Genomic DNA, 22514 nt, shown 5'->3' with positions numbered 1-22514 from the left:
GCTTCATAGTAAAAGAGTGCGGGTACTAGACTGGCCTGCCTGTAGTCCAGACCTGTCTCCCATTGAAAATGTGTGGCGCATTATGAAGCCTAAATTACCACAACGGAGACCCCCGGACTGTTGAACAACTTAAGCTGTACATCAAGCAAGAATGGGAAAGAATTCCACCTGAGAAGCTTCAAAAATGTGTCTCCTCAGTTCCCAAACGTTTACTGAGTGTTGTTAAAAGGAAAGGCCATGTAACACAGTGGTGAAAATGCCCTTTCCCAACTACTTTGGCACGTGTTGCAGCCATGAAATTCTAAGTTAATTATTATTTGCAAAAAAAAAAAAAGTTTATGAGTTTGAACATCAAATATGTTGTCTTCGTAGTGCATTCAACTGAATATGGGTTGAAAAGGATTTGCAAATCATTGTATTCCGTTTATATTTACATCTAACACAATTTCCCAACTCATATGGAAACGGGGTTTGTATATTATATTGGTTTTGAAAATGAAAAATACCAAAATGGCCACCGCATGCTTTCATTTTTCAGTGTGTGGCCCTCAGTGGAAAACGTTTGTAATAAATACTGTATATGATAAATGGGCGTGGCCTCAGCTCGCAGCTTGGAGCTCTGCTCCCCCCTGCTGGCTTGGACCCTGCACTGATGCGTGTGTGAGTGTGTGTGTGTGTGTGTGTGTGTGTGTGTGTGTGCGTGCTCTGACCAGAGGGAGGGTCTGTGCGTGATGGACAGCAGCGATATCCCAGCATCCTTTGTGGCCTGGAAGATGCGTCCCTCCACGTCGATGCTCACGGCGCTGGTGCACTCGTCCAGAAGGGCGTACCTGGGCCTGGGCCAGACATACGACCCGGTTCAGACGGAGTCATGTGACCTCGCTCTGTGGCGTGTCGGCGTGCGTTCGATGCTCACTTGTGGTAGAACATGCGAGCCATTCCCATGCGCTGCTTCTCGCCGCCCGACAGGACGTCCTTCCAGTCACTCACCGACTCCCAACCTGACACACACACACATACACATTATTGTATTTGTTACCTTCTTGAGACCTGAGAAAAATGCCTACCTCTTTCGGACCACCCTTTCTAGATATATAAAGATGTGTATTTACAAAATTAATAACATATAAAAACTATGCAAATATAAAAAGCTTGTTGTGAAAAATGAGTTACAATTTCACAATAAAACTTAACATTTTGGCAGTATTATAATAAAAGTCGTAATTTTACTCAACGCAAGTCAAAATTTTACAAGAAAAACTGAACATTTGTGCAATATTATGATAAAAGTTGGAATTTTACTCAATAAGTTGCAAATTTACAAGAACAGCTTAACATTTTGGCAATTTTATGAAAAGAGTCGTAGTTTTTTCTCAACAAGTCACAGTTTTATAAGAAAACTTCCACATTTTGGCAATATTATATTAATAATCAGAATTTAACATGGCAAAATGATGACAAAAGTCATAATTTTACTCAAAAAATGTCACTGTTTTACAAGAACAACAAAAAAATGGGCAATATTGTGATAAAAGTCAGAATATTATATGACATATTTCACCATTTTTCATTAAAAAGTAATAATTTGACAAAAAAAGTAATAATTATACGAGAAAATATTGCAATATTACAGAAACAGTAAGAATATGAAAAATTGTTCCCAATTTTATAAGAAAAAAGTCGACACATTGTGAGAAAAAGACTGCTTTTAGTTCAAATATTATGTATTATTTACTTGAAGTTATTAAAGTATGTCTCTATATACATTTTTTTTTTTTTTTTAATTATAAATTTTGCCCAAAGTGGACGCATTTCAATTTCTTACAGACACTTGTTATTTCATATGTTGACCAGAGGGGGAGCACTTTTAAAAGCGACACACAGTCAATGTGAAAAATCCCTCCTTTTTGGGACCACCCTCATTTTGATAGATGTCACCACCAGGGGTGCAAATGAGACATTCTCTATTAGATGCAATGTTATTGGGACCATGATTTATGTCATCACTTGTTCACACCTCCTCATATGGAAGCTACTTTTCCTTCATAGAAATACAAGAACAAACACACACACACGCACACGCACACACACACACACACACACACACACACACACACACACACACACACACACACACACACACACACACACACACACACACACACACACACACACCTCCCTCCCTGTCCAGGATGTAGAGAAGGTGCACAGTGCGAAGGATCTCCTCCAAACAAGCGTCCGTCAGTCCTTTCTGGACCATTTGCTCCACAGAGTCTGGATAGATCACCTGATCCCTCAGAGTCCCTTCAGACATGTAAGGCCTGTACACACACACACACACACGTTTTTACACTGACTCACTTCTTTTTACACTTGTAAGACACTTCATACAGTACTGTATCCCTGCAGACTGTATTGATCTATATTGATATATAATGTATATATTGTGTTTTTTATGTTGATTTAATTAAAATAAAAAAAAATAAAAAAATAAAAAATATATATATATTTTTTTTTTGGTCCCCAACCACCGCGGCCCGGTGGTTGGGGACCACTGGTGTAGAAGACATAAGCATTCATTAAGTACCACCATAATGACAACATTAATATACAGTAGTGTAGTAGACCTAAGTATTCATCAAGTACCACCATAATGACAACATTAAAATACAGTAGTGTAGTAGACCTAAGTATTCATCAAGTACCACCGTAATGACCAACACTGAAATACAGTAGTGTAGTAGACCTAAGTATTCATTAAGTATCACCATAATGACAACATTAAAATACAGTAGTGTAGTAGACCTAAGTATTCATTAAGTACCACCATAATGACAACATTAATATACAGTAGTGTAGTAGACCTAAGTATTCATCAAGTACCACCATAATGACAACATTAAAATACAGTAGTGTAGTAGACCTAAGTATTCATCAAGTACCACCGTAATGACCAACACTGAAATACAGTAGTGTAGTAGACCTAAGTATTCATTAAGTATCACCATAATGACAACATTAAAATACAGTAGTGTAGTAGACCTAAGTATTCATTAAGTATCACCATAATGACAACATTAAAATACAGTAGTGTAGTAGACCTAAGTATTCATTAAGTATCACCATAATGACAACATTAAAATACAGTAGTGTAGTAGACCTAAGTATTCATTAAGTACCACCATAATGACAACATTAAAATACAGTAGTGTAGTAGACCTAAGTATTCATTAAGTACCACCATAATGACAACATTAAAATACAGTAGTGTAGTAGACCTAAGTATTCATTAAGTACCACCATAATGACAACATTAAAATACAGTAGTGTAGTAGACCTAAGTATTCATTAAGTACCACCATAATGACAACATTAAAATACAGTAGTGTAGTAGACCTAAGTATTCATTAAGTACCACCATAATGACAACATTAAAATACAGTAGTGTAGTAGACCTAAGTATTCATTAAGTACCACCATAATGACAACATTAAAATACAGTAGTGTAGTAGACCTAAGTATTCATTAAGTACCACCATAATGACAACATTAAAATACAGTAGTGTAGTAGACCTAAGTATTCATTAAGTACCACCATAATGACAACATTAAAATACAGTAGTGTAGTAGACCTAAGTATTCATCAAGTACCACCATAATGACCAACACTGAAATACAGTAGCGTAGTAGACCTAAGTATTCATTAAGTACCACCATAATGACATTAAAATACAGTAGTGTAGTAGACCTAAGTATTCATTAAGTACCACCATAATGACATTAAAATACAGTAGTGTAGTAGACCTAAGTATTCATCAAGTACCACCGTAATGACCAACACTGAAATACAGTAGTGTAGTAGACCTAAGTATTCATTAAGTACCACCATAATGACAACATTAAAATACAGTAGTGTAGTAGACCTAAGTATTCATTAAGTACCACCATGACAACATTAAAATACAGTAGTGTAGTAGACATAAGTATTCATTAAGTACCACCATAATGACAACATTAAAATACAGTAGTGTAGTAGACCTAAGTATTCATTAAGTACCACCATAATGACAACATTAAAATACAGTAGTGTAGTAGACATAAGTATTCATTAAGTACCACCATAATGACAACATTGAAATACAGTAGTGTAGTAGACCTAAGTATTCATTAAGTACCACCATAATGACAACATTAAAATACAGTAGTGTAGTAGACATAAGTATTCATTAAGTACCACCATAATGACAACATTAAAATACAGTAGTGTAGTAGACCTAAGTATTCATTAAGTACCACCATAATGACAACATTAAAATACAGTAGTGTAGTAGACCTAAGTATTCATTAAGTACCACCATAATGACCAACATTAAAATACAGTAGTGTAGTAGACCTAAGTATTCATTAAGTACCACCATAATGACAACATTAAAATACAGTAGTGTAGTAGACCTAAGTATTCATTAAGTACCACCATAATGACAACATTAAAATACAGTAGTGTAGTAGACCTAAGTATTCATCAAGTACCACCATAATGACCAACACTGAAATACAGTAGCGTAGTAGACCTAAGTATTCATTAAGTACCACCATAATGACATTAAAATACAGTAGTGAAGTAGACCTAAGTCTTCATTAAGTACCACCATAATGACATTAAAATACAGTAGTGTAGTAGACCTAAGTATTCATTAAAAACAAGGCAGAAGTTTAATATAACAGGTTTATTTAATGTTTGGCCACTGTAATAGTACACACATTTTGAGCAGTAACACTGTTTGAATGCATGAAAATAAAACACTGTACTTTCATCAAATGAGTATTTGATGTACCACTACATGGAGCCAGCGTATCACAGATTGAGAATTGCTACATGGTATGTAGTATTAGTGTGTCTTCCTATTATGTACTGGTATATAGTACTAGAGTTAGTGGATGGAATACTAGGAGTAGTAGAAGTGTATGTAGTACTAATGTATGTAGTGCTATTACTAGCATTGGCATTTGTAGTATTAGTGTCAAGTGTACTTGTGTATATGATACTAGTGTTCATGTAAATGCATAGTACTCATGTATGTTGTGTGTGTATGTAGGACTAGTGTATGTAATACTAGTGTATGTAATATTCATGTGCATACATAGTACTCATGTATGTAGGACTGGTGTATGTAATACTAGTGTATGTAGTATTTATGTACATACATATTACTCATGTATGTTGTCTTAGTGTATGTAGGAAGGGTGTATTTAATACTAGTGTATGTAGTATAAATGTACATACATAGTACTCATGTATGTTGTCTTAGTGTATGTAGGACTGGTGTAATACTAGTGTATGTAGTATTCATGTACATACATAGTACTCATGTATGTTGTCTTGGTGTATGTAGGACTGGTGTATGTAATACTAGTGTATGTAGTATTCATGTACATACATAGTACTCATGTATGTTGTCTTAGTGTATGTAGGACTAGTGTATGTAATACTAGTGTATGTAGAATTCATGTACATACATAGTACTCATGTATGTTGTCTTAGTGTATGTAGGACTGGTGTAATACTAGTGTATGTAGTATTCATGTACATACATAGTACTCATGTATGTTGTCTTAGTGTATGTAGGAATGGTGTATGTAATACTTATGTAATACTAGTGTACGTAGTAGTAATGTACATACATAGATAGTACTCATGTATGTTGTCCTAGTGTATATAGGACTGGTATATTTAATACTAGTGTATGTAGTAGTAATGTACATACATAGATAGTATTCATGTATGTTGTCCTAGTGTATGTAGGACTGGTATATTTAATACTAGTGTACCGTGTATGCAGTACTACTTAAGTGTGTTAGTACTAGTATTAGTGTAACTAGTACTAGTGTATTCAATATCATTGTATGTATGTGTGTATTAGCGTATGTAGTACTAGTATATGCAAAGGTGGTATTGGTATTAGCATTCGTACTGTAGTATTAGTGTATGCAATGTTAATACTCATATTAGCATATGTAGTATTAGTGTATGCAAAGCTAATACTAGTATTTGCATATGTAGTACTAGTGTATGCAAAGCTAGTACTAGTATTTGCATATGTAGTACTAGTGTATGCAATGCTAATACTGGTATTAGCATATGTACTACCAGTGTAAAAGCGAATGTAATAATAGTGTTAGTAGTATTCAAGTACATAGTACTTGCATGCAGTAGTAGTACCTTTGTGGTATGTAGAACATGTGGTGAGGTTCTGGTCGGTATAGTACACCTCCATAGACGGGCCACAGGCCGCTGAGGATTCTGAACAAAGAACTTTTGCCGCATCCGTTTGGTCCCGTGATCAACACGTCCATGTCCTCGTCCACCTGTCAATCACACATGTGTCAGCAGCAGGCCACGCCCACTCTACTCCTGACTGACAGCCACACGTTACACGACACGCACGTATGATGTTGGTACACAACACACAAGTATGATGTTTGGTACACAACACACAAGTATGATGTTTGGTACACAAAACACAAGTATGATGTTTGGTACACAACTCACTAGTATGATGTTTGGTACACAACACACAAGCATGATGTTTGGAACAAAACACACAAGTATGATGTTTGGTACACAACACACTAATATGGTGTTTGGTACACAACACACAAGTATGATGTTTGGTACACAACACACAAGTATGATGTTTTGTACACAACACACAAGTATGATGTTTTGTACACAACACACAAGTATGATGTTTGGTACACACCACACAAGTATGATGTTTGTTACACACCACACAAGTATGATGTTTGGTACACACCACACAAGTATGATGTTTGTTACACAACACACTAGTATGATGTTTGTTCCACAACACACAAGTATGGTGTTTGGTCCACAACACACAAGTATGGTGTTTGGTCCACAACACACAAGTATGGTGTTTGGTACACAACACACAAGTATGGTGTTTGGTACACAACACACAAGTATGGTGTTTGGTACACAACACACAAGTATGGTGTTTGGTACGCAACACACAAGTATGGTGTTTGGTACGCAACACACAAGTATGGTGTTTGGTACACAACACACAAGTATGATGTTTGGTACACAACACACAAGTATGGTGTTTGGTACATAACACACAAGTATTATGTTTGGTACACAACACACAAGTATGGTGTTTGTTACACAACACACAAGTATGGTGTTTGGTACACAACACACAAGTATGGTGTTTGATACACAACACACAAGTATGATGTTTGGTACACAACACACTAGTATGATGTTTGGTACACAACACACAAGTATGATGTTTGGTACACAACACACAAGTATGATGTTTGGTACACAACACACAAGTATGATGTGTGTATTTAAGCACTACTAGTGGAACAATCTTCTTCACTTCTACTTCCTGCTTGAACATCACAGGAATTCAGTGTATGCTATTCATTGTGTACAGTCACACAAACACACACGCACACACACACACACACATACGCACACACACACACACACACACACACACACACACACACACACACACACACACACACACACACACACACACACACACACACACACACACACACACACACACACACAGAGCAGTATTTATGAATGAGCTGCTGTCATTTGCAATTTGACCTTTGCCCTCAGCCTGTGGCATCCAAGCATGTGCCAAGCTTCTATGGGGCTTTGGAAGAATGCTTGGCGGGGACAGACAACATGGAGGAAATTATAACTGGGGATCTGAACACAGATATTCAACGCAAAGATGCGCCTGCCTTCAGCAAGTTTTGTAATCTGCACGGTCTTTCCCAGCTAATAGCGCTACCCACAAGGGTGTGTGATTCCACCCAATCAACCATAGATCTCATTCTCACTTCAGACCGGCCTAAAATAAAAAATAGTGGGGTCATGATCTGTGGTCTTAGCGACCACTATCTAACCTTCTGCACCCGTAAAATAGCTAAACCTAAAGCCAATGGCCACATAACAGCCCAATCCAGATCCCTCAAAAAATACTCCATTGACAATTTCAATTTAAAATTAGATGAGTGGGACTGGTCCCCTGTGCTCCCGAGCAACCTGGTCGATGTCGCTCGGGATCGCTTCAAAACGGCGTTCCTAAAGATACTAAATGACATGGCTCCCGTGAAAACAGTCAGGATCAAAGCCCGCTCGGAACCATGGATGAATCCGGACCTATTAGCTGCCATAAAAGACAGAGACAGGAAATACTCTGAATACCAAAAATGTAAAACAGAAGTAGATAAACAACCCAATAATATCAACCTCAAATTACTCCTTTCAACTCTCAAAAAGCAATGCAATAAATTAAGAAATAAGTCAACCAACCTGACTAAATCCTTAAAAAAAAATTACATTAACGACAAAATAGAGGAAAACACGAATAAGCCACGTGAGCTCTGGAAAATTCTCAACAACCAGCTTCCTGGTTGCAGCCAGAAACTTAAAACAAGACTCACCAACATCAGCATCAAGGAGGGTGACTCCCTCATTACAGACAAAATGGAGGTAGCTAGCAGACTTAACATCTTTTTCACCAGCATAGCCGCAACTCTTGTCAACAAGCTGTCCCACCACTCTGGTCGCTTTGGTGTAGAACACATTAAAGCCTTCTACAGAAAGCTAGGAGTATCCAACGATGATTTCAAATTAGAAATGGTCACAGCTGATGAGGTGTTTAAAAAATTGAGCGCGCTCCACCCTAACAAGGCCACCGGCCTTGATAATATTCCCTCCAGATTCCTCAGGGACTCTGCCTCCATCATTGCCCCGATCATCACGCACATAATAAACCTATCAATTACACAAGGCCAAGTACCAAAAGATTTTAAGATAGCAAGAGTAACTCCCCTCTTTAAAAAAGGAAGCAAATTGGAACCTGGCAACTACCGACCTGTTTCTATTCTCAGCTCCATTTCGAAAGTAATGGAGAAAATAGTTTATGAACAGGTCGATAGTTACCTTGCCACTAATAAACTCATGTACAAATTCCAATCCGGCTTCAGAACTAACCACTCCACTGACACATGCCTTCTCTATCTGACCGACCACATCAAACATGAGGTGGACGTGGGCAAATACTGCGGCATGGTCATGCTGGACCTTCAGAAGGCCTTTGACACCGTTAACCACGCTATACTGTTGGATAAGCTCAGAGCAATCGGATTTAACAAAACCTCTTGGAGCTGGATGCAATCTTACTTGGAGGGGAGGGAGCAGGTGGTAGAGGTGAACGGCACCGTGTCCCCCCCCCTCTCGGTGAGCTGTGGAGTCCCCCAAGGCAGTATATTGGGACCTTTATTGTTCCTAATATACATAAACGACATGTCATCGGCATGCGACTGTGAATTGTTTTTGTTTGCGGATGACTCTGCCCTGCTGGTATCCGGCAAGGACAAGTCACAGGTGGAGAAAATCCTCAGTGCTGAGCTCTGTAGAACTTGCACCTGGCTCGCTGACAACAAGCTATCCATCCACTTGGGTAAAACAGAATCCATCCTGTTTGGGTCCCACATCAAACTTAAGAGAGTCAATGACTTCACCATAAAAGTAGGTGACAGTGTCATCACCAGGAAAGATGAGGTCACCTACCTAGGTTCCATTCTAGAGGCTAACCTTTCCTGTGATAAAATGGCAACCAAGGTAATAAAAAAGGTTAACCAACGAACGAGATTTCTCTACAGAATTTCCTCTCTGGTCAACAAAAGCACCTTGAGGATTCTGGCGGGAACTCTCGTTCAACCCTTTTTCGATTACGCATGCACCTCCTGGTACCCTAGCACCTCCAAAACCCTCAAATCTAAACTCCAAACATCTCAGAACAAGCTAGTCAGGTTACTTCTAGACCTCCACCCCAGATCCCACCTCACTCCTACCCACTTCTCTAAAGTGGGCTGGCTCAAGGTGGAGGACAGAGTTAAACAAATTGCACTGAGCCTAGTCTATAAAATCCGCTACACCTCCCTGATACCGAAGTACATGTCAAACTACTTCCTTAACGTAAATGACCGCCATAACCACAACACCAGGGGGTGCTCCACTAACCACGTTAAACCCAGATTCCGAACTAACAAAGGTCTTAACTCATTCTCTTTCTATGCCACATCAATGTGGAATGCGCTCCCAACAGGTATAAAAGAAAGGGCATCTCTATCCTCCTTCAAAACCGCAATAAAAGTTCACCTCCAGGCAGCTACAACCCTAAACTAACACCCTCCCCGGATTGCTAACAATCAAATGTAAACAATCAAATGCAGATACTTTTTCTTTTTCTTATGCCTTCTGATCTCTCTCTCTCTCTCTCTCTATGTCCACTACTTGATGTCCATAAACCCCCCCCCCACCCCCACCCCCCACACCCCCACACCCCTGATTGTAAATAATGTAAATAATTCAATGTGATTATCTTGTGTGATGACTGTATTATGATGATAGTATATATGATAGTATATATCTGTATCATGAATCAATTTAAGTGGACCCCGACTTAAACAAGTTGAAAAACTTATTCGGGTGTTACCATTTAGTGGTCAATTGTACGGAATATGTACTTCACTGTGCAACCTACTAATAAAAGTCTCAATCAATCAATCAATCAAAGCTGTGATGTCACACACGTGTGCCAACACTGACACCTGGTGGTCAATACCACATACTGCACCTCATATGAGTGTGTGTGTGTGTGTGTGTGTGTGTGTGTGTGTGTGTGTGTGTGTGTGTGTGTGTGTGTGCGACCTGGATGTTGAGGCAGGACACGACCACGTCTCCTGTGGGTGTGATGATTGGCAGGTTCTCACAACGAATCCCCTTCTCCACGCTGATCACCTGACCTGCAGGAGGAAGTCATGTGACATCAGCTCTTGATTCACCGTCAGTCCATCTTTTCTCTGATTGGCTAAGACTCTCTAACACTTGGTCAGGCTAACAACGCTAATATTAGCGGCCTTACCTCTCATGCCCAGATGACCGCAGACTCTTTGGCCGTGCTGCACCACAGCGCCCCCTGCTGGCTCCTCCCGCTCCCCGTCCGAGGAGCGCTGGTAGACTCCTTCCTTGACGTCCTCAAAGACGTTCAGCATCTGGGAGACGCGAGCCGTGTATCCTGCCAGCTCTGTGACCTGGATGCACACATGATTAGCGTTAGCGCGCTAACGAAGAGGGGGAGGGGGGGAGAGTTTCACCTCTTTGTAGGAGCTCATGATCCTCTCCACGGCGTCGGCGGCGGCGTTGAGCAGGTTCCTGGCTGTCGTGAAGGCTTGCGTCCTCTCGCTCACAAGCTCCTCCTCCTTCATCACCATGGCCGCCTGCTTCACCTCCTCCGAGTCTGGTGACATCAGAGGGTCAGAGCGAGGTCACTTGTCGGGCTGCAACTATCCATTGTTTTAGTCATCAATCCATTAGTTTGTTGGATAAAACACACTTTATAGCCTCAAAGCCTATTTTAGGGAAAACAGTTTAAATAAGTATTTTTCTAATTGCAATTACCTTCATTACCTTCGTTTACCTTTTTTTTTACTGGGATTTATCTTCTATTTACCTTCTTTTACCTTTTATTTACATTTGTTTACCTTCTATTTACCTTCTATTACCTTCTATTTACCTTTAATTTACCTTCTTTTACTTGTTATTTACCTTTTATAAGCCTTATTTACCTTGTGTTTACCTTCTTTTACCATTCATTCACCTTCTGTTTATCTTCTTTTACTTCCTTTTATTTTTATATAGCTTCAATTTACCTTTTTTACCCTTTTAAAACTTATTTTCACATTACTTTACCTTATTTACCTTGTGTTTACCTTCTTTTACCGTTCATTCACCTTCTATTACTTTATTTTTATATAGCTTCAACTGACCTTTTTTACCCTTTAAAACTTATTTTACATTATTTTACCTTCTATTTACCTTTTATTTACCTTCTACTTACATTCTTTTAGCTTTTTTTAACCTTCTATTTAATTTTATTACCTTATATTTACCTTCTATTTAATTTATTTTACCTTTTATTTAGCTTCTATTTACCTTATTTTACCTTTTATTTACCTTATTTTATCTTATTTACCTTATTTTATCTTATTTACCTTCTTATACCTTTTATTTCCTATCTTTTACCCTCTTTTTACCTTATTTTACTTTTTATTTACCTACTATGCATTTATTTAACTTTTTTAATCTTCTTTTATCTTGTATTTACGTTTGACCTTCTTTGACTTTCTTTTACCTTCTATTAATCTTTTACGTTTTATTTACTTTATTTTACCTTTTATTTAACTTAGTTTTCCTTCTAATTACATTATTTTACCTTTTATTTACTTTCTACATAACTTTTTTATTTTGTTTTACCTTTTATTTACCTTTTTTTAAACTTCTTTTACTTTTTTTACCTTGCATTTACCCTTTTTACATTGTTTTACTCTTTTACAACTTATTTTCACATTATTTAACCTTCTATTAAACTTTGACATTTTATTTACCTTCTATTTAGCCTCTTTTACCTTTTTTTTTACTTGTTTTACCATGTAATTAGCTTCTTTTACCTTTAATTTACTTTCAATGTATTTATTTTTGTAACTTTTTTTTACCTTCCATTTAAATTATTTTACCTTCCAGGTACCCTTTACATTATTTTACCATCTATTTAACTTGTTTTACATTTGTTCACCTTCTAATTACCTTTTTCTACATTTTATTCACCTTTTTTTTAACCTTTTAATTACCTTTTACTTGCCCTTTACCTTCTTTCACCTTGTATTTAACTTGTTTACCTTCTTTTATCTTATATTTACCTCTAAATTACCTTCTTTTACCTTTCATTTACCTTCTGTTGAACTTTTTTTGCCTTCTTTGATCATCTATTTAACTTGTTTTACATGTATTTACCTTTTATTTACATTCTTCTTAACTTATTTTACTTTGTTTGCCTTTACCTTCTATTTACTGTACCTAATTTGACCGTTTCTTTACCTTCGATTTACTCTTTACCTTCTTTTACAATTTTATACTTTCTATTTTAATTTTTTTTAACCTTATTTTACCTTTTATTTACCTTATTTGACATTCTAGTTACCCTTTACATTATTTTACCATTTATTTAACTTGTTTCACATTTGTTTTCTCTCTATTTACCCTTTTTGACCTTCCATTTAACTTTTTTTTTTTTAAACTTTCTTTTATGTGGTCCGTATTTCATCAATTTTTAATTGTCAGACTCACTAAACGATTAATTCCACTACTACTGTATACTATACAATATACTCCACTACCACTGTATACTATACTATATACTCCACTACTACTGTATACTATACTATATAGTCCACTACCACTGTATACTATACAATATACTCCACTACCACTGTATACTATATTATATACTCCACTACTACTGTATACTATACAATATACTCCACTACTACTGTATACTATACTATATACTCCACTACTACTGTATACTATACTATATAGTCCACTACCACTGTATACTATACAATATACTCCACTACCACTGTATACTATACTATATACTCCACTACTACTGTATACTATACTATATACTCCATTACTACTGTATACTATATTATATACTCCACTACTACTGTATACTATACTACTACTGTATACTATACTATATACTCCACTACTACTGTATACTATACAATATACTCCACTACCACTGTATACTATCCACTCCACTAGTACTGTATACTATGAAGTGTAGGTGTGTTTACCGTATTGGGAGTATCCGGTGGCGGTGATGATGGGCACGGCGACCATGACCAGACCGGAGGCGCTCCACACGTACTTCATGAGGAACTGCTCCAGCATGACGTACCAAAGACGCTTCAGCAGGATCTGATGGATCTGCTGCGACAACGAGGTGTAGCTCCTCTGCAGCTGGGCCAGCTCCACCTACCAAACAAATGCACGTCACGTGAGCAGCGGGTGGTGGAGGGGAGGCGCGGGGTGCTCACCGCGTGGCCGCCGTAGAAGGCGATCTCCTCCGAGTTGGCGATGATCCGCGAGTGCATGTGCCTCAGGTCGCCTTTGCGCCGCGCCTCCTCGGCCACCAGCTTCCCGAAGCGAGGCGAACACGAGCGCAGCACCTTGGCCGTGAGCGCCACCACCAGGCCGGCGATGACCGAGGGCCAGGTGGTGTTGGCGCCTGCGCGGGGAGACGGCGCTGGTCACTCACGTCATGATGGAGGGAGAGCGGGTGTCAGACCTTTGGAGTGGGCGGTGCCCAGCAGCGTGTAGCCGGTGACCGCCACGTCCAGGATGGGCTTGGTCAGGTTGGAGTAGAGGTGGGCCACCGACGCCGAGAACATGACGATGTCCTCCGTCAGGGACTGGTCCGGGTTGGACAGGCGGCCGTCCATGTTGCTCACTCTGTAGTAGGTCTGACAGCGCGTGCATGTCACTTACTGGTCGCGCCCCTCCCGCCCCGCCCACCTACCTGGTTGGTGAAGTAGAGCTGGTAGGCGTGGCCGACCAGGCGGCCTCTGAAGCGCAGGCTCAGCTGACCCTCCAGGAAGCGGATGGCGCTGTTGATGAAGGTGGCGGGGACGGCCACCAGCAGCCACTTGAGGAGCTGCAGCACGAAGGCGCGCGGGTCCTTCTTCACGATGGACTTGACGATCATGCCTACCAAACACAGGCTCTACTCAACTGCAGAGAGTAGCGGGCCTTCGGTATGTCCCTAGGAGCTAGCTTCTTTTACAACACAGCCATTTATTTCCGCTGTGCACACTTCCTGTGCAGACAGGAAGTGCAAAACCAAATAGACAAGTTGTCGAACACACACACACACACACACACACACGCACGCACACACTGACCATCCAGGGTGGCGACATAGATGGACAAGAAGGTTCTGGACATGAGCGTGAGAGAATGCAGGACAAGCACGGCCACCTCGGGACAAAGTAACCGTGGAAACAACAACTTCAATAGACCGGCGAGCTGCACCATGAACTCTTTGTTCACGGATGGAGACCTACACCCACACACACACACACACACACACACACACACACACACACGCACACACACACACACACACACACACACAAGGTTCATGTAATAGGTCACACACAAACAGTACACACACCGTCACACACCTGTTGTGGCTCCTCTTGTGTTTACTGGCGTCCACAGGGGTGTCACTGACCACGCCCACAGGGAGCTTAGCCCCGCCCTGCTTCTTCACTGCAGAGCCCCCCTGAAAAACAAACCAGTGAATGCGTGCGCGTGTGTGTGTGTGTGTGTGCGTGTGTGCGTGTGTCCTCACCCAGATCTGCCTCCAGACGTACGGCGACAGTTTTTTGATGGCGTAGGCGGCGAGCAGGGCGGCCGTCAGTGTTTTAAGGCGCGAGCTCCGCCTCAGCGGAGCAGGCAGTTTTTGGTAGGCCAGCGTCATGACGGCGGACAGTTTCTTCCCACCGGGGGTCTCGCCGGGGGGCGCGAGCAGCAGTCAGAGTCGTGAGGCCGTCGTCATGTCGACCCGCACTTGAAAGACAAACGTTTACAAACGTTGTCAGAGTGTGGATACCATTTTGGAGGAAATTGACATGTTTAGCTGACAGTAATGCATGTTACATGTAACATGTATGTTACAGGTACATTAATTATGCTAATGTGTGTTACACGAATGTTAATGTGTGCTAATGTATGTTACATGTATGTTGAAGCATATTAAGTGTATATTAATGTATGCAAATGTATGCTAATGTATGCAAATGTAAGTTTTGTGTATGTTAAAGCACATTAAATGCATGTTAATGAATGCACATATATGTACGTTAATGTATGTAAAATGTATGCTTTGTGTATGTTAAAGCACATTAAATGTATGTTAATGAATGCACATATATGTACGTTAATGTATGTAAAATGTATGCTTTGTGTAAGTTAAAGAACATTAAATGTATGTTAATGAATGCACATATATATTAATATATGCAAATTTATGTTTAATGTATTTTAATGCATATTAAATGTATTTTAATGAATGCCGATGCATGTTAATGTATGCAAATGTATGCTAATGATGTTAATGTGTGCTAATGTTTGTTAAAGCATATTAAATGTTACATGTTTGTTACATGTATGTTACAGGTACATTAATTATGCTAATGTATGTTACATGAATGTTAATGTGTGCTAATGTCTGTTACATGAATGTGTGTTTCATGTTGATGTTCATGCATGTTACATGTATGTTACCTAAATGTTACTTAGATATGTTATATGAATTGTGTACACGCGTGTTATTCATGTCAATGCATGTTACATGCAACTTCACAGTGTTAAATGTATGTTACATGAATGTGTGTTTCGTGTTTATGTTCATACATGTTACCTAAATGTTACTTAGGTATGTTATATGAATTGTATACATGCGTGTTATTCATGTCAATGCATGTTACATGCAAATGAACCGTGTTAAATGTATGTTACATAAATGTGTGTTTCATGTTTATGTTCATGCATGGTACATGTATGTTACCTGAATGTTACTTATGCATGTTATATGAATTGTAAACATGCATGTTATTTATGTTGATGCATGTTACATGCCACTTAACTGTGTTAAATGTATGTGACATGAATGTGTGTTTCATGTTTATGTTCATGCATGTTACATGTATATTATCTAAATGTTACTTATGTATGTTATATGAATTGTATACATGTACATGTTAATTATGTCGACGCATGTTACATGTAGGTTAGTTGTGTTAAATGTATGTTACATGAATGTGTGTTTCATGTTTATGGTCATGCATGTTACCTAAATGTTACTTAGGTATGTTACATGAATTGTATACGTGCGAGTTAATTATGTCGATACATGTTACATACAACTTAACAGTGGTAAATGTATGTTACATGAATGTGTGTTTCGTGTTTATGTTCATGCATGTTACATGTATGTTACCTAAATGTTACTTATGTATGTTATATGAATTGCATACATGTGCATGTTAATTATGTCGATGCATGTCACATGTAGGTTAATTGCGTTAAATGTATGTTACATGAATGTGTGTTTCGTGTTTATGTTCATGCATGTTACATGTATGTTACCTAAATGTTACTTATGTATGTTATATGAATTGTATACATGTGCATGTTAATTATGTCCAGGCATGTTACATGTAGGTTAGTTGCGTTAAATGTATGTTACATGAATGTGTGTTTCGTGTTTATGTTCATACATGTTACCTAAATGTTACTTAGGTATGTTATATGAATTGTATACATGCGTGTTATTCATGTCAATGCATGTTACATGCAAATGAACCGTGTTAAATGTATGTTACATAAATGTGTGTTTCATGTTTATGTTCATGCATGTTACATGTATGTTACCTAAAAGTTACTTCGGTATGTTATATGAATTGTATACATGCGTGTTATTCATGTCAGTGCATGTTACATGCAAGTGGACCGTGTTAAATGTATGTTACATAAATGTGTGTTTCATGTTTATGTTCATGCATGGTACATGTATGTTACCTTAATGTAACTTATGCATGTTATATGAATTGTAAACATGCATGTTACATGCCACTTAACCGTGTTAAATGTATGTTACATGAATGAGTGTTTCATGTTTATGTTCATGCATGTTACATGTACATTATCTAAATGTTACTTATGCATGTTATATGAATTGTATACCTGCAAATTAATTTTGTTGATGCATCTTATATGCCACTTAACAGTGGTAAATGTATGTTACATGAATGTGTGTTTCATGTTTATGTACATGCATGTTACATGTATGTTACCTAAATGTTACTTATGTATGTTATATGAATTGTATACATGCGCATGTTAATTATGTCGATGCATGTTACATGCAGGTTAATTGCGTTAAATGTATGTGACATGAATGTGTGTTTCATGTTTATGTTCCTGCATGTTACATGTATGTTACCTAAATGTTACTTCGGTATGTTATATGAATTGTATACATGCGTGTTATTCATGTCAATGCATGTTACATGCAAATGAACCGTGTTAAATGTATGTTACATGAATGTGTGTTTTATGTTTATGTTCATGCATGTTACATGTATGTTACCTAAAAGTTACTTCGGTATGTTATATGAATTGTATACATGCGTGTTATTCATGTCAGTGCATGTTACATGCAAATGGACCGTGTTAAATGTATGTTACATAAATGTGTGTTTCATGTTTATGTTCATGCATGGTACATGTATGTTACCTGAATGTAACTTATGCATGTTATATGAATTGTAAACATGCATGTTATTTATGTCGATGCATGTTACATGCCACTTAACCGTGTTAAATGTATGTTACATGAATGAGTGTTTTATGTTTATGTTCATGCATGTTACATGTACATTATCTAAATGTTACTTATGCATGTTATATGAATTGTATACATGTGCATGTTAATTATGTCGATGCATGTTACATGTAGGTCAGTTGTGTTAAATGTATGTTACATGAATGTGTGTTTCATGTTTATGGTCATGTATGTTACCAAAATGTTACTTATGTATGTTATATGAATTGTATACATGTGCATGTTAATTATGTCCATGCATGTTACATGTAGTTTAGTTGCGTTAAATGTATGTTACATGAATGTGTGTTTCGTGTTTATGGTCATGCATGTTACCTAAATGTTACTTAGGTATGTTATATGAATTGTATACGTGCGAGTTAATTATGTCAATGCATGTTACATGCAACTTAACCGTGTTAAATGTATGTTACATGAATGTGTGTTTCATATTTATGTTCATGGATGTTACCTGAATGTTACTTGTGTATGTTACATGAATTGTATACCTGCAAATTAATTATGTTGATGCATCTTACATGCAACTTAACAGTGGTAAATGTATGTTACATGAATGTGTGTTTCATGTTTATGTACATGCATGTTACATGTATGTTACCTAAATGTTACTTATGTATGTTATATGAATTGTATACATGTGCATGTTAATTATGTCGATGCATGTTACATGCAGGTTAATTGCGTTAAATGTATGTGACATGAATGTGTGTTTCATGTTTATGTTCCTGCATGTTACATGTATGTTACCTAAATGTTACTTTGGTATGTTATATGAATTGTATACATGCGTGTTATTCATGTCAATGCATGTTACATGCAAATGAACCGTGTTAAATGTATGTTACATGAATGTGTGTTTCATGTTTATGTTCATGCATGTTACATGTATGTTACCTAAAAGTTACTTCGGTATGTTATATGAATTGTATACATGCGTGTTATTCATGTCAGTGCATGTTACATGCAAATGGACCGTGTTAAATGTATGTTACATAAATGTGTGTTTCATGTTTATGTTCATGCATGTTACATGTACATTATCTAAATGTTACTTATGCATGTTATATGAATTGTATACATGCGTGTTATTCATGTCAGTGCATGTTACATGCAAATGGACCGTGTTAAATGTATGTTACATAAATGTGTGTTTCATGTTTATGTTCATGCATGGTACATGTATGTTACCTTAATGTAACTTATGCATGTTATATGAATTGTAAACATGCATGTTACATGCCACTTAACCGTGTTAAATGTATGTCACATGAATGAGTGTTTCATGTTTATGTTCATGCATGTTACATGTACATTATCTAAATGTTACTTATGCATGTTATATGAATTGTATACATGTGCATGTTAATTATGTCGATGCATGTTACATGTAGGTTAGTTGTGTTAAATGTATGTTACATGAATGTGTGTTTTATGATTATGTTCATGCGTGTTACATGTATGTTACCAAAATGTTACTTATGTATGTTATATGAATTGTATACATGTGCATGTTAATTATGTCCATGCATGTTACATGTAGGTTAGTTGCGTTAAATGTATGTTACATGAATGTGTGTTTCGTGTTTATGGTCATGCATGTTACCTAAATGTTACTTAGGTATGTTATATGAATTGTATACGTGCGAGTTAATTATGTCAATGCATGTTACATGCAACTTAACCGTGTTAAATGTATGTTACATGAATGTGTGTTTCATGTTTATGTTCATGCATGTTACATGTATGTTACCTAAATGTTACTTATGTATGTTATATGAATTGTATACATGTGCATGTTAATTGTGTCAATGCATGTTACATGTAGGTTAGTTGCATTAAATGTATGTTACTTGAATGTGTGTTTCATGTTTATGTTCATGCGTGTTACATGTATGTTACCTAAATGTTACTTAGGTATGTTATATGAATTGTATACATGTGTGTGTTAATTATGTCGATGCATGTTACATGCAACTTCACCGTGTTAAATGTATGTTACATGAATGAGTGTTTCATGTTTATGCTCATGTATGTTAACTAAATGTTACTTATGTATGTTACATGAATTGTATACGTGCGAGTTAATTATGTTGATGCATGTTACATGCAACTTAACAGTGGTAAATGCATGATACATGAATGTGTGTTTCATGTTATGTTCATGGATATTACCTGAATGTTACTTATGTATGTTACATGAATTGTATATGTGCTAGTTAATTATGTCGGTGCATGTTACATGTAGGTTAATTGTGTTAAATGTATGTGACATGAATGAGTGTTTCATGTTTATGTTCATGTATGTTACATGCATGTTACCTAAATGTTACTTATGTATGTTATATGAATTGTATACATGTGCATGTTAATTATGTCAATGCATGTTACATGTAGGTTAGTTGCATTAAATGTATGTTACTTGAATGTGTGTTTCATGTTTATGTTCATGCGTGTTACATGTATGTTACCTAAATGTTACTTAGGTATGTTGTATGAATTGTATACATGTGTGTGTTAATTATGTCGATGCATGTTACATGCAACTCAACCGTGTTAAATGTGTGTTACATGAATGTGTGTTTCATATTTATGTTCATGGATGTTACCTGAATGTTATTTAGGTATGTTATATGAATTGTAAACATGCGTGTTATTTATGTCGATGCATGTTACATGCAACTTAACCGTGTTAAATGTATGTTACATGAATGAGTGTTTCATGTTTATGCTCATGTATGTTACCTAAATGTTACTTATGTATGTTACATGAATTTTATACGTTATGTTGATGCATGTTACATGCAACTTAACAGTGGTAAATGCATGATACCTGAATGTGTGTTTCATGTTTATGTTCATGGATGTTACCTGAATGTTACTTATGTATGTTACATGAATTGTATACGTGCGAGTTAATTATGTCGATGCATGTTACATGTAGGTTAATTGTGTTAAATGTATGTGACATGAAGGAGTGTTTCATGTTTATGCTCATGCATGTTACATGCATGTTACCTAAATGTTACTTATGTATGTTATATGAATTGTATACATGTGCATGTTAATTATGTCAATGCATGTTACATGTAGGTTAGTTGCATGAAATGTATGTTACATGAATGTGTGTTTCGTGTTTATGGTCATGCATGTTACCTAAATGTTACTTAGGTATGTTATATGAATTGTATACGTGCGAGTTAATTATGTCAATGCATGTTACATGCAACTTAACCGTGTTAAATGTATGTTACATGAATGTGTGTTTCATGTTTATGTTCATGGATGTTACCTGAATGTTACTTATGTATGTTAAATGAATTGTATACCTGTGCATGTTAATTATGTCGATGCATGTTACATGCAACTTAACCGTGTTAAATGTGTGTTACATGAATGTGTGTTTCATGTTTATGTTCATGGATGTTACCTGAATGTTACTTATGTATGTTACATGAATTGCATACATGTGTGTGTTAGTTATGTGGATGCATGTTACATGAAACGTACGTGTGTTACATGAGTGTGTGTATTTACAAGTTGCAGATGATCCCAGCAAAACATTCAGGTGACATAACGATCACGTGACAGCATCGAAGTGACTTACTGTAACGCGGTAGTTCACTTCAAGGATCCTCTTCTTGATTTCTATCGCAAAAGTGTTGCAATGTCGCACTTTGAAGTGAAAGTTGTTGTTGTTGTTGTTGTTGTTGTGACGACGGCGACACCGTTAGCTTGTGTCCGAGCGCAGCTTAGCAGGCTGCTAACTGCACCGAGCGAGGAAAGAGGAACTTCATTCGAAGCTTGTTTTGTTCACTTCGTCCCCCGGGCCGACGTTCTGGTTCCGAGGCGAAGGTTCGGTTCGGACGTCGGCGAAAGCTAACAAGCCCAACTTTGTTCGTGTGCTCCGAACATGAAAAGTGCTCAATTTCCGGTCCGGTGTCCTTCGTCTGATCCTTTGGACCGGAACACGACACCAGGCTGTCACCGTGGGACAACACCGGAAACACGAGCGTTAATTAAATGCTCCGACGAGCCGTCTGACGTCATGAGAAAGTTAGCTTTACCTGAGAGACCACAGTCCAACACTAACACTTGTGCTTCCTTGCACACTACTCCTACCTCCTATCTCCTACCTCC

At 37.5% G+C, this 22514-nt stretch overlaps 1 protein-coding gene across 2 annotated transcripts in view; it reads right to left on the bottom strand.

Moving 5' to 3' along the window:
• abcd1 (ATP-binding cassette, sub-family D (ALD), member 1) overlaps nucleotides 1-22475 on the bottom strand; it is a 26531-nt gene extending 4056 nt beyond the window's left edge. The window contains exons 1-15 of one of the 2 annotated variants that reach the window (XM_062052638.1): nucleotides 21982-22475; nucleotides 15321-15538; nucleotides 15151-15251; nucleotides 14869-15026; nucleotides 14487-14674; nucleotides 14256-14430; nucleotides 14005-14195; nucleotides 13762-13942; nucleotides 11218-11360; nucleotides 10986-11154; nucleotides 10772-10866; nucleotides 6221-6366; nucleotides 2176-2321; nucleotides 917-1001; nucleotides 711-836 (exon numbers count right to left, since the gene is read on the bottom strand). In XM_062052638.1, coding sequence (XP_061908622.1) covers nucleotides 711-836; nucleotides 917-1001; nucleotides 2176-2321; nucleotides 6221-6366; nucleotides 10772-10866; nucleotides 10986-11154; nucleotides 11218-11360; nucleotides 13762-13942; nucleotides 14005-14195; nucleotides 14256-14430; nucleotides 14487-14674; nucleotides 14869-15026; nucleotides 15151-15251; nucleotides 15321-15449 — 2033 coding nt within the window. In that variant the 5' untranslated portion in view covers nucleotides 15450-15538; nucleotides 21982-22475. Of the gene's footprint in view, nucleotides 1-710; nucleotides 837-916; nucleotides 1002-2175; nucleotides 2322-6220; nucleotides 6367-10771; nucleotides 10867-10985; nucleotides 11155-11217; nucleotides 11361-13761; nucleotides 13943-14004; nucleotides 14196-14255; nucleotides 14431-14486; nucleotides 14675-14868; nucleotides 15027-15150; nucleotides 15252-15320; nucleotides 15539-21981 lie in introns of those variants that run through there. The other variant, XM_062052639.1, reaches the window with a different exon arrangement.
• Nucleotides 22476-22514: the final 39 nt, after the last annotated feature.

The sequence above is a fragment of the Entelurus aequoreus genome, linkage group LG07 (genome assembly GCF_033978785.1).
Source record: "Entelurus aequoreus isolate RoL-2023_Sb linkage group LG07, RoL_Eaeq_v1.1, whole genome shotgun sequence".
Taxonomy (NCBI): Eukaryota; Metazoa; Chordata; class Actinopteri; order Syngnathiformes; family Syngnathidae; genus Entelurus; species Entelurus aequoreus.
The sequence above is the reverse complement of the archived record's forward strand: the minus strand, read 5'-3'. Positions and strand labels throughout refer to the sequence as shown.